The 16,526-nt window shown below is 42.3% G+C and overlaps 1 protein-coding gene across 10 annotated transcripts in view; it reads left to right on the top strand.

Annotated features, from left to right (window-relative positions):
* Window positions 1–16,526, top strand: part of MORC1 (MORC family CW-type zinc finger 1) — a 99,978-nt gene that overhangs the window by 7,704 nt on the left and 75,748 nt on the right. For 8 of the 10 annotated variants that reach the window (XM_075908448.1, XM_075908392.1, XM_075908401.1 and 5 more), the window contains 4 exons: window positions 4,798–4,832; window positions 7,189–7,257; window positions 9,534–9,624; window positions 11,861–11,969. In XM_075908448.1, the coding sequence (XP_075764563.1) occupies window positions 4,798–4,832; window positions 7,189–7,257; window positions 9,534–9,624; window positions 11,861–11,969 (304 nt within the window). Of the gene's footprint in view, window positions 1–4,797; window positions 4,833–7,188; window positions 7,258–9,533; window positions 9,625–11,860; window positions 11,970–12,018; window positions 16,302–16,526 lie in introns of those variants that run through there. The other 2 variants (XM_075908429.1, XM_075908422.1) reach the window with 2 other exon arrangements.

Genomic DNA, 16,526 nt, shown 5'->3' with positions numbered 1-16,526 from the left:
CAGCAGACCCAGCACCTGGCACGCCATGAGCCAGCCAGCCACCCGATGCTCCCCAGCCCTCCGCCTCTTCCCGGGACCAGGCTGGCGGCTCCCGGGAGCCTGGCCAGGACCGCAAGAGGCAGGCACCCGCCTGGTCTAGTGCAGACATCGTGGACCTCGTCCACGAACTCTGCACTAGGCACAGGAAAGTGGCCGTCTAGGGCAAGAGAGCTGCCAGCCTGGCCACCCAGGAGCAGGTTTGCATGAAAATCAAGGTGGTCCACTGAGACCCCCGACCCTGTGCCTTGAGATTAGAATGGCCGTACTGGGTCAGACCAAAGGTCCATCTAGTCCAGTAGCCTGTCTGCCGACAGCAGCCAATCCTAGGTACCCTGGAGGGGATGGACCAAAGACAGTGACCAAGCCATTTGTCTCGTGCCATCCATCTCCAGCCTTCCACAAACTTTGAGCAGGGACACCGTTTCTACCCCCTGGCTAATACCACTCCATGTACCCAACCTCCATGACTTGATCTAACTTCTCTTTAAACTCTGTTCTAGTTGTAGCCTTCACAGCCTCCTGCAGCAAGGAGTTCCACAGGTTGACACTTTGCTTTGTGAAGAAGAACTTTCTGTTACTAGTTTGAAGCCTGCTACCCATTCCTTTCCTTTGGTGTCCTCTAGTCCTTCTATTATGGGAACTAATGGAGAACTTTTCTTTATGCACCCTCTCCACACCACTCTTGCTTTTATAGACCTCTATCATATCCCCCCTCCGTCGTCTCCTTCTCTAAGCTGAAAAGTCCCAGTCTCTTTAGCCTCTCTTCATATGGGACCTGTTCCAAACCCCTGACCATTTTAGTTGCCCTCCCCTCTCCCAGCCTCTCTCTTCCCCTCTCCCACCTCTTTTTCCCAGTCTCCCCCAGTTCTGTTCAATAAAGACAGATTCTATTTTTGAACACACGTTTTCTTTATTTTGTACATCAGGAAGGGGGGCTAGGGAAGGGTAAGTGGAAGGAGGTGAGGGAGGAATGGGGTACGCACCCCTGATGGGGAGGAGTGGGCTGGCTCTGCGGGCTTCTCGGGGTGGAAGTTCTCTTGCACCCCCCCCGATTGCCCTCTCCCCCCGGATGGCAGCCTGTGGCAAGTGCAGCCGGGGTGATGGCCGAGTGCTGTGATGTTCCGCGTGTGGGCACTCAGGGCACTCCAAGCCAGGACTGCTTTGCAAGCGGGGAACCCTGAGAACTGTCTGTCCGGGGTGGGGGTCGGGTCCCTTTAAGCACAGCCCTCGGCTAGCCTGAGACAGCAGCTCCACACTCTAAGTCCTCATCTGATGCCCTGCCGGCACTGCTTCCGGCCATCCTTAACCTCTGTTCAGGGTCCACTCTGTGTGGACATGCTAGTTCGAATTAGCAAAACGCTAATCCGAACTAGTTTTTAAGTCTAGCTGCGTTAATTCGAATTAGCTTAGTTCGAATTAACTAATTCGAACTCAGTTAGTTCGAATTAGCGCTGTAGTGTAGACATACCCTAATAGATTAGTAAGACAGGATTTCCCTTTACAGAAACCATGTTGACTTTTGTCCAACAAATTAAGTTCTTCTACATGCTTCACAATTTTATTGCTTCACAGTGATCAGTCACATTCTAAGCATGGCTCGCTAACTGGGAAGGTATTTCATAATGCAAAGCTGGGTTTTGTCGTTTGTGCCAAAATACTCAAACTTGAAGAAATGGAATTTTTAAACTTCCTTTTAGCTTAGTAACTTTGATTGTAGCTAAAAATAAAGTAACACCCAGGATAAAGCTAGGTCTTCAGTGTGCTATTGCTTCATTTCTGTTTAACTGCTACCAGTTTTCAAATCACAGTTTTCCTAGTATCTTCAAGTTGGAAAATAAGTGTTTCAATTGAAGGGTCATTGCAACCCTTTCAATTATTCTAAATTATAACATAGGCAAGAACTAGAATGTCAGACCCTGATTCTGTCATGAAGCATTTTGAAGTAGACAATATAGTTGCTTGGTTGGACACATTAAGCTAAATCCAGTAAGAATAAGTTTTGAAGTACCAAGAAAAATCTTGGCTGACAGAAAAATCTTAACATGTCCTTGTACTTTGTTCAATAGAATTTTGCTAGTTGAAATTAAATTAGCAATTGGGAGATACATTGCTGATGAATGAATTTTCCCAGCTAGTCAATAGGTAAAAAAAACACAAGCAAAGAATGACTCATTACAAAATATGATTGGTTGATTGACATGACTAGTACAGATAGGTTTTAATTTTTCATGATTCTCCATAGCATGTTAGTAAATGGTTCTAGTATTTTTATTAATATGAAGCCTTAGGAACACTCTATTAAATTCTTCCTAGTAAATAGAGGGGTAGTTGTTTTATTTTGCATGTGAGTTAAAAGATTGAACAAGCTCTCCCATATTTATGGAAAACCTAATTTTCAATGAATATTTTGCGTTGCATCCAGTCTCTTGAAAATTGTGTATGGCAAAGGAACAGTAAAGCAATTATGGATATTGGCAAGAGTATCAAAAAGTTACTCTTTTTGTTCCATTAGTTCCATTTGGCCAATTGTGTATTCGATTTGCTACTGCAGGCTTCTGATGCTTATAAAGTGGTTTCTTACTGGAGTAATTCCCCATATGACCTAGCAGTGAAATGTGCATCTTACCTCTACCATCAGTGAGATACTGTGGAAAGATTTCTGACAATTCAGCTGTATCACTTCATTAGAGGATCAGATAAGAGGAGGTAACATTAATGTTTGGTGCCAAACTAACTCTCTCTAAAATCTACTGTTTTGGTCTGTAATGCAGAATTTCTTTCAGTTCAATAGCTCTGAGGTGTTAATAGAAATAGGTAGGTGAATGACAAACTATCAACATTTAAGGCACTTGATAATCTTTGGATCACGCCTTCTTTTCTGTGCTAGACATTGTGTCATCCTTTAGCTGGTGCTCTGAGTCTCTGATCCTACCGTCACTGGAGTGTTTGTGTTTGAAACAAATCACAGATTAGGAATATGAGAATAAAGATTGTTGCTTAACAATAAATATCAGGATAATTTAATTGCTTTTTCTTAACTGTCTGCGACTTCTTTAAATGTCTTTCCCTATATTTCACTGGCACTCTTGCTTTCATTTCTTCTGAAGTAGCTTCCATTCTAAAACTTTCTACTTCTTAATCCTCTTACTGTCTCTTTTGGTATCAACCTTGGCTGCTGACATGACAGCTTTCTCCAATATGTATGAAAACTAAATGGCTTGGATAAAAGCCAAGGAACATTGTGCTTCCTGAAGAGCTGTAATAAACAAATATGGCATTAAGGCCTTGCTTCAGCCTTTTTTACTTTGAAAGACATCTGAGAACTTGAGAACTATAAAGCTTGAGAAGGGAACACAGGAATCATTGCTTGTGGCCATTTTTGTCTACTGCAGGCTCTTCAGCATCTCTGTGGCTTGCAACAAATGGATACAAATGGCTTTGAAGTTTAAATTACATGTCTTTGTGGAATGATTTTATCCCAGTCCTGCTGATAATGTATTAAAGGTGAAATCCAAAGCTTTTGGATAAGGCTTCCGTTCAGGAGTCTTTGTTCCCCTGGAGACAGTCAGTGACGAAGCAGTCTCACGTGGCTCTCTGCTCTAGGTATTTAGTGAGGCCACCCACTGTTGGACCTTTGCAGGAAAGTAAGGGCATGATTCTGGATTCCTTATACTACTTCATTGGCGGCAAAAAAATTAGCGTAGGCCAAGAATGCAGGATTGGGTGCTAAAGGAAGATGTGACATTTCTCCACTTTGAATCTACCCTTTATTTACGTTTTCAAATGGATATGATTTTCTCAACTGTACATTAATAATTTTAAGTCTACGCCAGTGTTTACCATTCAATAGATTGGGATTTACCGTACTGAAGATCGTGGAGCTTCTGACAGGTGATCCTGACTGGTAGATCTTGGCCTGGCGATTCGGACAAGACCAATGGTCTACACACACTGAGTAGAAGTAACATGTATTCCTTTACTAACTTACCACAGTATAGTGTGAAGTACATATTGCTTTAAGTGCAATGGAATATTTCATCATCTCAGGTACTTCAGCAGCAACTTGGGGACTTCTTACTGTCCTCTCAATGACTCAGTGTGTGGTGCTGGTGTTCCCAGGGGGTTCTGTACACATATAGGCCAAAAATTGTAAGGGTTTATAGTCTAAAGACAAAATAAAAGAAGGGTAGGGAATGGGGAAACATACAAGCATATGAGCCTGGTGATGAGTTAGTGCAGCTTTGTTAGTAACATAGGGCACGTCTAAACTACATTCCTCAGTCGACAGAGGAATGTAAATGAGCCCGATCGAAAGTGCAAATGAAGTGTGGATTTGAATTTCCTGTGCTTCATTTGCATATTTGTGTCCAAGCGCTTTTTCAAAAAAGGGTCTTTCAAAAGTACAAGTGCCGTGTAGACAGGGTTCTTTTGGGAAAAAAAAAAAAAAACCTTTTTCAAAAGAACCTGTACTCCTGAAAAAATGAGGAGTATGGGTTCTTTTGAAAAATGTTTTTTCAAAAGAACCCCATCTAGACTGCGCTTTTACTTTAAAACCCTGTTTTCAAAAAAGTGCTCAGATGCAACTATGCAAATGAAGCGTGGGAAATTCAAATCCTCACTTCATTTGCACTTTCGATTGGGCTCATTTACATTCCTCTGTCATCAGGGAAATGTAGTCTAGACATAGCCATATAGTCTTTCTTTTTCATTTCCCTTTCGTGGATAGAGGAAGGTAATTTTGTTCTCTTTTGTTTTCAGAGATGCAGGAGCCACCAGACTTGACATATTTACTGGTAAGTGCAGCAAACAAATTGTTAAAAAGGGATGATGCCAGTTTTCAGCAGGAGGCCTATCAAGAAGACACTGGTCTGCATCCGATTCCTCCGTTGCAGGTGTCTGCTTGCATGCTAGTAGGTGAGAACTGGCTTCAGAAATATCAGGTGAGGGGTTTTCATTTCCCTTGGGAGATCATTCCATAAATAAATGGATGTTGCCTTTCAGAAGGCTTGTTTAACAGTTTTAACTATTGCTTTCAATAGATGGGGAACAGAATCCATAGTGCTTCTGTGTGCAGAAAAATATTGCTGGCAGAATCAATAAACAAATGAATGCAGAAGTATTTCATCTTCCATGTAAAATCTGGTTTTAGTATTTTCATCAGGGCTGTTCAGTGGAGATACATAGGTAGTTAAAAATCCACTGTTTTTCCTATCTTTTTCTCATTTTGTTCTATTTTACATCTATTTTATAAAGCTGAACTCTCTCTGACATTTGTATTGTTTGGCTAGCTAATCCTACTGAAAGCTGGAGTAGAGCTGACCTAATCCTTTTGCCCCACTGTGCTTCATATTAGCCAGATTCCCACCATCTAGCTTCCCTTATGTTGAGATGTCTCATGCTGCTCCCTGGCCCTTTTTCCTACCTGTTTTCCAAGTTGCATCATTCACTTTGCATGCCTCTGAGACCTCCAGCTAAGATATTGAACAGACATTAAGACTTGCACAGTTCTCCTTCTTTAGCTATGTCAGGCTGGAAAGTTGTATCTTGACAAGTTGCTTTTTTGCTGAACTTGGAACACACAAAATAAAACATATTAATACTTACAAACCACTGGGTTAAATTACAGAAAATGAGGAGTACAGTAAAGCACCAATTTTTTCAGTTTTCTTCTTTGCTGAAAAATTATTTGTGTGAGCTTTGGGTATTAACAGGCACTCCAATCCAAACCAGTGTGAGGCAGTGTCCTCACGTGCCCTGAAACCCTGTGCCTTACTGTGCTTTGCTGCCATAGCTCCCATCTGGGATGCTCACAACCAGCCTACAAGTGTGCAGGTCAAACCCTGAATGGTCATGTGATAGACAGCCCTGTTTCAGTAACTTTAACCTCAGCGTTATGTCCAGCTCAATAGTCTCACTCTGGCTTTCACCAGCCTTTCTTATAGCCGGCAAGGTGACCTCATCTTACAACAAGTCCTGAGTTTTCCTGAAATCCTGTGCTCTCTAATATCCAGCCTTTACCTGGACACTTCAGCGAACAAAAGGTTTATTTGTTGCTCAAAAGCATATTACAGTTTATTAACTTATCTGTGGTAAATACACCCTTCCATTTAAACACAGCACTGAGCTAGCTTATTGTAAAAAATAAAACAATTTTTTCAACACTAGGACATGGGTTAAGTGATATCAAGTAAGAGGAAAAAAGTTAGAGGGTTATGAGCAGATGAAAGTGAAAATATGCATAAAAAACAACAAAATCTTAATCTAGCAAGGTACAGACTTTTTTCAAGATTGTTTCTCACCTGTATTCAGTTTCAAGAGATTTCTGCTTCACTGGCTGAAGGACCCATCTTTCTCAGCTTGTAAGCACTCTGTTACTTGGTCTATGTACGGATGCATGCCAAAGATGGCTTCTGTGGACTTCATCCCCTCTATGGATGAAGTGGGATTTCCATTGTTTTGGTCCCACCATACTTAATATACATAGGATATAGGTTAATAGTTGCCTTCTTTCCTGTATGGTAGGGAAACTGTTTCTCCCTTTTGGCCACAAACTTTAATAATATCATGAAGTATCCATATTTTCCCATATAATGTTACTACATTATTCCATGATATTGCTCGCTAGTGTGTCATTAGCTTTCAGAAAATATTTCACTCTACACATTTTATAATAGTCATATTGTATATAGTCAGTTGATTCAATTGCTTATCACTTGAAATTCAGACCTCCATGTCTTTATACACCAGTGAACCACCATCATGCTCTTTCTCTGCTCCCCCCCTTGTTACCTTAGTAGATTTATTTACCTAATACATAAAAAATGGATTTTCACCGTTTTTGCTTGAGAGAATCAAATTCATATTCCTTTGTCTGGGGCAGACCTGTTTACTGACTCCCCCCAACATTCCATGAATGCACATTAGTAATAATTTCAGCATATCTTTTAATATGCAGCACGTACATACAGAACACAAGAATATTAATGACCACTTAGTTATTAGTTTTATATGATACCTTACAAGATTATTTTGTACAAAGATTATTACAGTAGTGCCGAGAGTGTGAATACAAGAGTTATTCGGTCAATCTCCCTAACCTACAAATTAGGTTCTACATATATTACTACCAGGCTTTTCTCTTTTTTTCAGTGGATAACAACAAGCTGCCAGGGGGATTTATGTTGTGCTTTTTGGATGATGGATGCGGAATGGCCCATAGTAAGTTAATTATAAAGATTATTATAACTGGTTGTGCCAGGGAATAGTATGCAAATAAATATCAAGTCGTACTATGTATGTAGAACCATTATTTAAAATGAGATGAATATGCTTAATTTACAAGATTACTTACTGGTTTAAATGTTGTTGCTAGCAGAGTAAATTAGTTCTGGAATTTTTTAAGATGTGCCAGAAGTGACTGCAGATTTCTGTGGAGAACTGAAATGTGAAATATTACAGAAATATAACTGCCCTGCTTTAAAACATAGCACCAGCCACATATCAGAAAATTGTCAGTGTTTCAACCACATTAATGCCAGTTAATTCTGTGATTTCAAACAAGCAAACACAACCAAACAGCAAAACATTCATTTTTCGTTAGGACCTTTCCCATAAAAGTAGGGAGTTTAACATCCTAGCCGAATTTAAAACCCTGCTATAATTAAGTACCTCACTGAACTTCCTCTTCAGCTGCCATGGTGTTATTCCCATTGGGCCCTAAACTGTTAAGTATTGCTATGTTTTGTCAAACTGCTGTATTTCATTGTTCAGTGATGCATTCCTTGTTTATTGCAGGAGTTCCTATGCCAGTTTTTTGTAAAATACTCGGATGTTGTTCTGAATAAAGGGTATAGTGAAAATGTACCATCAAAATCATTCTCACATGACACTGTAATTCAATTAAGCACCATATTTCCAGCCCCGGCAAGTTCTTTCTCCACACCATAGATGAAGCCCAGAACACTGAGCCTGATTGCACCCTGGAGTTTTTATAGTATTCTGGCCTCTGAAAGAAAAAGGTCGAGAATCCGTGATTTAAGACACACTTCAGTGTACATAACAGTCAGCAATCAAAAACAGCACTTGTTGCTGAGAACTTGTAAATGACGTTGTTCCCTTGGTGCTGTCAGTTGTCAAGTGTGAATAACACAGATGGAGGAACAGAAATGATAAAAGAAGCCACAGAGATGAATGTGTACATGATTTATGTTTAACTAATTATACATCTTTTCTTGAGTGGCACCATTTTCCTTATAAGGAGAGGATTAGTGGGTGTTTACCTTCATATTGGATTTTTTTGGGGGTGGTGCCCAAAAAAGACAATTTCCCTAAAACTATATTTAACAAAGAATCTTTATGATGGGACTTGCATTGAATTAAGGAATGCTGACGGAGAGGGGTAATTTTGTATGTTATGCCATCATATTTTTGCAAAAGTCACAGGGTATTTTCAATGTGATTGTATTATATGACGTAACTACTGTTAGCTGAAATCTTTTCACATAAAATAACGTTGTGCCAGTTGGCCATTGGTGGAATCCTTAGCAGTTTAAACCTGATTTCTAGAGAGTTGCTTCTGCAACTTTTTTTAGAAAGTGAATTCAGTTTCCTTTAAAGTATCCGAACAGTTTGGTCAATAGTAGGCGCTCTTTGTCCCTTGGTATGGCAGTTTCATGCTGCTCCCAAGTATACAATGCAGAGTCTTGTCCTTGCAGCTTAGGTTGATATCTGCTTCAAATAAACTGTTCCCAAAATGGCTATGTCAGATGTGCTTGGAAGTCCATATTAGTTAGTTAATTCTTTGAATGGCATTTGGCATGCCAACTTTCGCTGTAATGGAGAGAGTGATTCAGTATCTACTGCATCTGTCAACTGATTGTTTGCTTGTGTGTGTGCGAGGGGGAAACGTATAGAAAGTATCTGCAAATGCAAAGTATCTGGTAATGCAAAGTAGTCTGTGGTGTAGGAATGTGGCTCATGATCTAGCTTTTATTTCAAACTTGACCAGAGATCTTATATCATTTTGGTCAAGTCACGTAACTTCTGGTGTATCAGTTACCTTAATCAGGAGAGCACAGTGCTTTATGTGCTGAGGATCAACTCGTTCTTAGTTTTTAAAGTGCTTGGCTCTTTCAGTAAAAGGAGCTGTAATTACAAAATACCTCATATTAGATATGATTTAATTGTGGCATGTACAGTTCCAAGGCCTATTGTCATTCTGGAGTTAAGTGAGGGAAGGAGTATTAAGATTTGCTAAATTTGATCAGACCATTGTCAGCAGTCACACCCAATTATAGCATTTGTTTGGCTACCTCTCTGTTGACTCAGACTAACCTGTGTCTGTTTTGTATCTTGCACCATAGCTATTTACAACCAACATAAGGTCTCAGCAAACCAAGTGAGACCTGTGTAGGTTTTTAAAGTTTTCAGTCTGATGTTTTCTGATGAGTGTCCCAGATGCATGTTTTAACAATAACAGTACAATTTTATTGCAGAGGAAGCTACTGATCTAATTTATTTTGGAAGGTCTTCTAAGCGGACATCTACCTCAAGAATGATTGGACGCTATGGCAATGGACTTAAATCGTAAGCATGTTTTCTAAACCCTAGTGTCTTGATTATCTCTTCCTGAGTATTTTTTTAAATTCATTCCTTAACTCAAAAATGTAATGGAATAATTGAATATAATCCTAGTAAAACCAATCTTCTAGTTGGTCACATAATACAGCTCTATTTTGAACTCTGTATTGTTCCTAATACAGATTGTGCCTACCTAAACCCAGACTCTTTGGTCCAGCAGTATCCATGGTCTAGCAGGACCACGAATGTTCCTGGCCCAGAGAGCCCAGGGGCAGGGAGGTTAGTGGTGGCCCTGGGATGGGGGGGTTCAGGCGGCGCAAGGAGTCCCATGGTGCGACAGGCAGCCCTGAGGCAGGGAGCTCTGGTGGCATAAGGAACCTCGCATCAAGGGGCTTCTCTAGTGTGGGGAGCTGCAGTGATGCAGTTGGGAGTGTGGCAGGGGCTCAGGCAGAACAGGGAGCCCTGTGGTTCAGCTATGAGCTGTGCGGTAGGGGTCTCAGGCAGCATGGGGAGTGCTGCGGCAAGAGGATCCAACAGTGCAACTGGGAATCCTGGGGCTGAGGTGTCCAGCCAGGGCTGGCAGTATAGCTGACTGAAGGCAGTGGGGACCGGCTGGAGCCACAAATGGAGCCAGCAGGTTCCTGGGAGGCAAGTGACAGGGGACATCCCATGGTCTAGCAAATTCCCTTGTTCAGGACCGGTCAGGTACCAAGGGTGTGAGACCACAGAGGTCCAACTTATAGTGCGTACTGAAGCTCCTGGTGGTTCTAGTGTCCAGTTATTTCTAAAGTATATTTCAAAATCGAATATATTCACCATATTTCCCTCAGGTTTCTCTTTTTTGTAATGGGAAGGAGAATTTTGGGGAAATTTCCAGCCATTTTCAGGCCAGATTCTTGCTAGTGCCGGGAGGCAAAAATAGCACTGCCTGTGCTAGTCTAGTCTTGCAAGTCCGGGCCAGAATCAGTCTCCTGACAGAAGACAGTTAATATACTTCCACTTCTTAGTGGTTCCGTTTGGCAAAGGCAACAGTATTTGCTGCTGTAGGATCTCCACCAAAAGAAACTGTTTGAGGGATAGTCCGGATAAGCCCCTCCACCAGCTATTCTGGCATTGAAGTCCAGTTTTGGTATAGCTGGCTGATGGAAAGGCCTTAGGACCTGATGGAAAGATCCACCATCACATGTAAGATTGCTGAAGGCTTGGTTTGAATCTCCCTCTCTGTACGGCTGATTTGATGGTTCATTAAGCAGCACAGTGCATCTTGTAATATGTGTTGTTCACTGATCCATGACTCTTAATCAGGGGTGGACAATAATTTTTGGCCAGGGGCCACTTCAAAAACTTCAAAAAATTTTGAAGTGGCCCTGGCTTCCCCAGAAGGGGCAGGGCCTAAACTGGAAGGGGCGGGGCCATGATTGGTCTTGGGGTGGAGGAGCCCCTTTGCACCCCCTTTCCCATTAGGCACCCATGCCCCTGGAAGGGCAGGAAGAGGCTTCGCATGATCCCCCACCCCCAGACCAATCAGGGCTTGGGGGCAGGGGAGCGCGTGAAGTCTCCTCCCGCCCTACTCCCCCTACCTGCTGCCCGGAGCACGCGGCACTTCTGTCCTCCGCGCAGGGCAGGAGGAGGTTTTGCGCACTACCCCTTCCTCCAGGCCAATCAGAACTTGGGAGCAGGGAAGAACGTGACATCTCCTCCCGCCTCATGAGCAGCACATGATGCTTCAAAGCGCCGCATGCTCCTGGCAGGGCAGGAGGAAGCTTTGCACACTCCCCTGCTTCCAGGCCCTAATTGGCCTGAGGTCAGGGGAGCAGCGGGGCCTCCACGGGCTGGATCAACCCGTTTAGTGGGCCAGATCTGACCCGCCGAGGCCCTTTTGCTCACCCCTGCTCTTAATATTCATGTGGCTTTATGTATGTGTTTTGCAACCGATAGTCTAAAACTCAAACTTTGTTAGTTTTGTGTACACTTTCAACGTGACAGGGTGGCTGCCTCATTTGGCTGAGAGGTTTAGATGAGGAAAGGGGTCCCTTAAGGTTTAGGCTCTCCCTGTTCACAAGAGCTGCTTTTTCTTGTGTGCCTAACTCCCATTGGCAGGAGTAGAAATTGAATGTGAACATGTTAGAACATGGCCATCAGGCCAATTAATTATATGCTCTGTCTTTCTTACTTAAAGTAAATTAACATTCTGGCAACAAGCTAGCTTAGAGTCATGACATCTTCTCTATCTTTACTATAGCGGGTCAATGCGAATAGGGAAAGACTTCATATTATTCACAAAGAAAGAAGATACAATGACAAGTGTTCTCTTCTCTCAAACATTCTGTGAAACAGAAGGCATTGATGAGGTATCATTTTTTATCATTTGTTTGTAAATGCTTTCAAATAGACCATAGGCAAGACTATGAAGTGCTTAGATCCCACTGAAATTGGACGTAATTTAGCCTTCTTGGTCATTTGAGTGAGTGGCACTTTTAAAACACCTACCACGATTGCTGTGAATGTTACTGTGATGGGATTCTCCAGAGTGCAGACCCAGGGTCGACTGTATCCTCTACTCTGCAGCCTAGGCTGTGTCTCTCAATGCTTTGTTAGGGACAAGCAGCAAACTCCTCCAGGTGATGTTATCCCTCAGCACAACCCCACACCCAGATTGAACGAATGATCCCAAGCCATTCATGAGTCACAGAGAGAAAGGCCCTAAATGAATCCCTCCCTCATAGATGAGCAGTGCAAATGTATTAACTGGTTCACCACTTCATCAATAGAAAGCGAATATATACATCAGCCTTTGCAAACCTGAGGAAGCACTGTTGTGCCACTGCCAACACTTCAGGCAAACTGACTGGTAAAGATAAACAGTTAAAACAATTCATTGTCCAGAAAAGATTGATTGTAAGTGACATTAAATGATAGACAAAAAGTCAGAATTAGTTACCAAAACAAATAAAATATCAGCAAGCAGGCAAGCATTGCCCTATGAGGCTGGGCAATGACTGGATTAAGAAGTTTTTCACACCTATTGGATATGGCAATTCGTAGTACACAGCTTTCGTTCTAGAAACCTGGGCAAGTTCTCTGTTGAAGTCTTCAGTGTCTTAGTTGTTTGCAGTATAGATGGGAGCAGGAGAGAGAGAGCAAGCATGGGACCTCTGTGGTCTCTGTTATACCCTTAGTCCCATGTGCTTGGAGGATGCAAGTCCAGGTATGTCGGGCGGGCAATACTGAATCCCCAGGCAAGGTTGCGCAATTGGTGTGGCCTCACGCAGGTGAGTCACTGAATTGTATCTCCCTTGTTGTCAATGGCTGTTGATAGTTGTTTGTCACCTCACCCGGACATTGGTTGCTCTACTTTCTATTGTCACTCAGAAGCTTATCTAGCTAATTCCCCAACTTACAGCATGTATTAGTGATAACCATACAACACAATCTCATAACTTCATATGTACTCGAGATACACATATTTAGATAGGTTACGATTTGGTGAAAATCATTGTTCTGTCTCCCGATACCTTGCATGGCAGGCTTTTTATGAAAGATCACAATTATATATAAATGAGGAATACGGCAATTAACCAGGGGCTGTCTCAAAGCATAGAACGGGGTGGCCAACTTGTGTCTCCAGCCACATGTGGCTCTTCAGAAACTCCTTACATAAGTACCAAATCCAGGGCTGGAGCTACAGGTGCCAACTTTCTACTGGGCCGGAGGGTGCTCCCTGTTCAACTCCCAGCTCTACCCTAGGCAGTGTCCGCCTCCACCCTTTCCTCCTAGGATCCTGCCACTTCCTACCGACTCCACTGAGCCTGTCACACCCATGCTTCCCCCCTCCAGTGTCTCCCACTGAGAGAGAGCTGATCCCAGTGGGTAGGAGGAGAAGGAGAAGGAGGCACTGACTGGTGGGGGTGCCCGTGAGCAGGATGTGCTGAGAGTGGTGGTAGGGAGATGATCAAGGCTGGTGACACAAAACTGTTGCTCTTTGGCAATATGCTTTGGTAAATTCTGGCTCCTTCTCAGGTTTAGGTTGATCACTCCTGGCATAGAATGTCACAGTTATGTTTTAATAATTATTGCTTATTAATATAAATGAAACTTCTCATTTGTCCTTAAAAATGTTGTTTATGAAATACAGGCAATCCCCGGGTTACATGGATCTGACTTACATTGGATCCCTACTTACAAATGGGGTGAGGCAACCCCGCACTAGCTGCTTCCCCGCAGCAGACCAGGGAGACGCGAAGCTAGCGTTCCCCCCGCTCCCCCAGATGACCAGGGAGACGCAGAGCAGCTTTTCTCAGCAGACACCTCAGCTTGAGAATAAGGACTGAGGGAAGTGAGGTTTGGGAGAATAAAACTGAGCTCTGGAGAAATGTTTGGCTAGAGTTTCCCCTACAATATGTACCAGTTCCGACTTACATACAAATTCAACTTAAGAACAAACCTACAGTCCCTATCTTGTACGTAACCCGGGGACTGCCTGTACATAAATGGCTGTTCATGTAGAGAAAAAGTTGTCCAAGTCTGCTTTGTTTCTGTTTTATTTTTCTTTATAGAACAGGTGAAGCAGAGCTTTATCAGGAAGTACACTCTGCCGACATCTGAAGCATACGCATAGACCAAAACTGATCCTGTGCTTCAGTCTGTTGGCTTAATCGCAATCAACAATTTATACTGTTTGGACCCTTCCTGTCAGATCTTATGTCAGATGGCGACCTGGTAGAACCAATGAGAATCTTCTATCTTTAGCAACTCCTTTCTGTCTCCCAAAATGACTAGATAGGTTTTGGAAAGATTCAGGCGTAGCTTTCCTTATTGGAATGTGAGTGGTTAAGAAGGAGGTATGATGTTGTAGCCCATAGGTTTGTCAGTATAGCAAGGAACAAGGTAAAGCTCAGGAATATGATGAGTGAGGGATGGAACTGAAAACAAAAGTAAGAGAAAAGAGGGATCAATGAAAGAGAGGCATGAGAAATGAAAAATACAGCAAGAGTATCTTAATAGGATGTCTGCTTGTAAAACAACACCTGGAATCCTTAAATGCTATACCTATGCTACAAGCTATGGGCGTGATTGCACTGTTTGTGCACACATACTTGTGCTAACCTGGAGGACAGCATGCACATAAGTGGCAGTGTAGCTAGAGTAGAACGGGTAGTGGCAGCGTAGGCTGAGTCGAACTGTGTACAAATCTGCCTGAAACATGGATATGTACTCATCATGGCTCATCCATGGCTTTGATGCCACTGCCTCTATGACAGCTATCTTGCTATTTATACCTGTGCTAGTTCTCATCAAGCTACCATGAGATTTATACAGGATCAGGGGAACCACACCCCTGTCTTGTAGTGTAGATGTAACCCAACACCATGTGTTCATAAGGGTACTTACTGGTATAAATATACTATACCAGCAAAACACCACTTGTGTTAACAAAGCTGTGCTTTCTACTAATATCTTCACCATCCCACAAGAGAAACAGGCTTTGCCAGTAAAAGCACAGTAATGCCAGTTTAACTGCGCCTACATTATGGGCTTCTTTTGACAGTTATGTCTGTTGAGGATCACACCTCTTCACACACTCAGGAACATAGCTATGCTGGCAGAAGTGTATAGTGTAGACATGGCCCAAGAGGTCATCTGAATGACCAAATACAGAACTGGACACTTTCATTTGAACACACTGAGAATTGAATAGAGATGGATGTGACACCAGAAAAAGAACGAGTACAGATGAGAGAATTTATTGGCAAGGCAGTCATCCTAATAATTTCAGCTGTTTTAAATATGAAGCCCATTTTCTCTTGGCTTTAGGTCATGACTGACAAATTACCCTTCTCCTCTGTAAATTGGGCTTTACCCTTGAGCTTATGAGAATAAATGGGCCACTCTCTTGTCTCGGTCTCACAAAAAAGGAGGAAAAAACAGATTTATATTTTATTAGAACACTGCTCTACTCTCTTGCATCCCAGGAAAATTTTATGTCCCTAGCTAGTTGAGAATAGTTCCCATTGTGTTTAAAATGAATTCCCTGCGTGGGAATGTTTGAAGTTCAGAATTTTTCAACAGGACAAATTTTGATACCCTAAGGGTTTGGCACAACTGTCATGTAAACCCTCAATAGTTCCATTCTGCATTGACACACATTCTGTATTGAATATGAAGATGTCGTAATCATAGCAGATTGGAGAGACATCAGGGATGATCTAGTGTTCTAGATGGCACTTGGTCCTGCCATGAGGGCAGGGGACTGGACTTGATGATTTCTCAAGGTCCTTTCCACTTCTAGTACTTTATAATACAATGATTCTGTAACCATGGATAGCAGTGACAGGTTTCCCTAATAAACTTGTCTCTCTGTGTGTGATTTTGCCTCTTTATAGTACGGTATAGCTTTTCATAAGAGAAATAGGCTCTTCTATTTGGGAGGAAAATAATTGAATTTTCCAATGATTACTATTTATTTTGGCAACTCTTTTTTGGCTTTGTAAGGTATCTTCATTGTTGTGTGTGTTCTAAAGCAGTCTTTCTTAGGTGTTTGGTATTGGGGGCCATTTGTAGAATCTGAGTCATTAATGTTCTTGACCATTCTACACCCTGTTCAGTAGGGTACTATATTACCTGCATTTGGTGCACAAGGACTGTGGCAGAGAAGAGTTGAACCTGGTTTTTCATAATCCCAGGTTAGTAGTGTGCTAGCCGCCTTCTTCAGGTGCTAGAACTGATTTCCTTAAGTCCTTAGCTAGGCATTGATGTTTGCCTCTAAAATAGTCCCTATTGTCAGGCCTGAGCCTAGTCACTTTGCAGAAATTGTGTGTGTGATACATTATGGGATGGCAAATCCCAGGTCTGGGAAATAAAAAATTGAATCTAATTTTTACCAGATTTCTTCTGTCGTTTTGTTTTTG

This window comes from Pelodiscus sinensis, chromosome 1 (assembly GCF_049634645.1).
Source record: "Pelodiscus sinensis isolate JC-2024 chromosome 1, ASM4963464v1, whole genome shotgun sequence".
Taxonomy (NCBI): domain Eukaryota; kingdom Metazoa; phylum Chordata; order Testudines; family Trionychidae; genus Pelodiscus; species Pelodiscus sinensis.
Note: the sequence above shows the minus strand (reverse complement) of the source record. Positions and strands in the feature narration are given on the sequence as shown.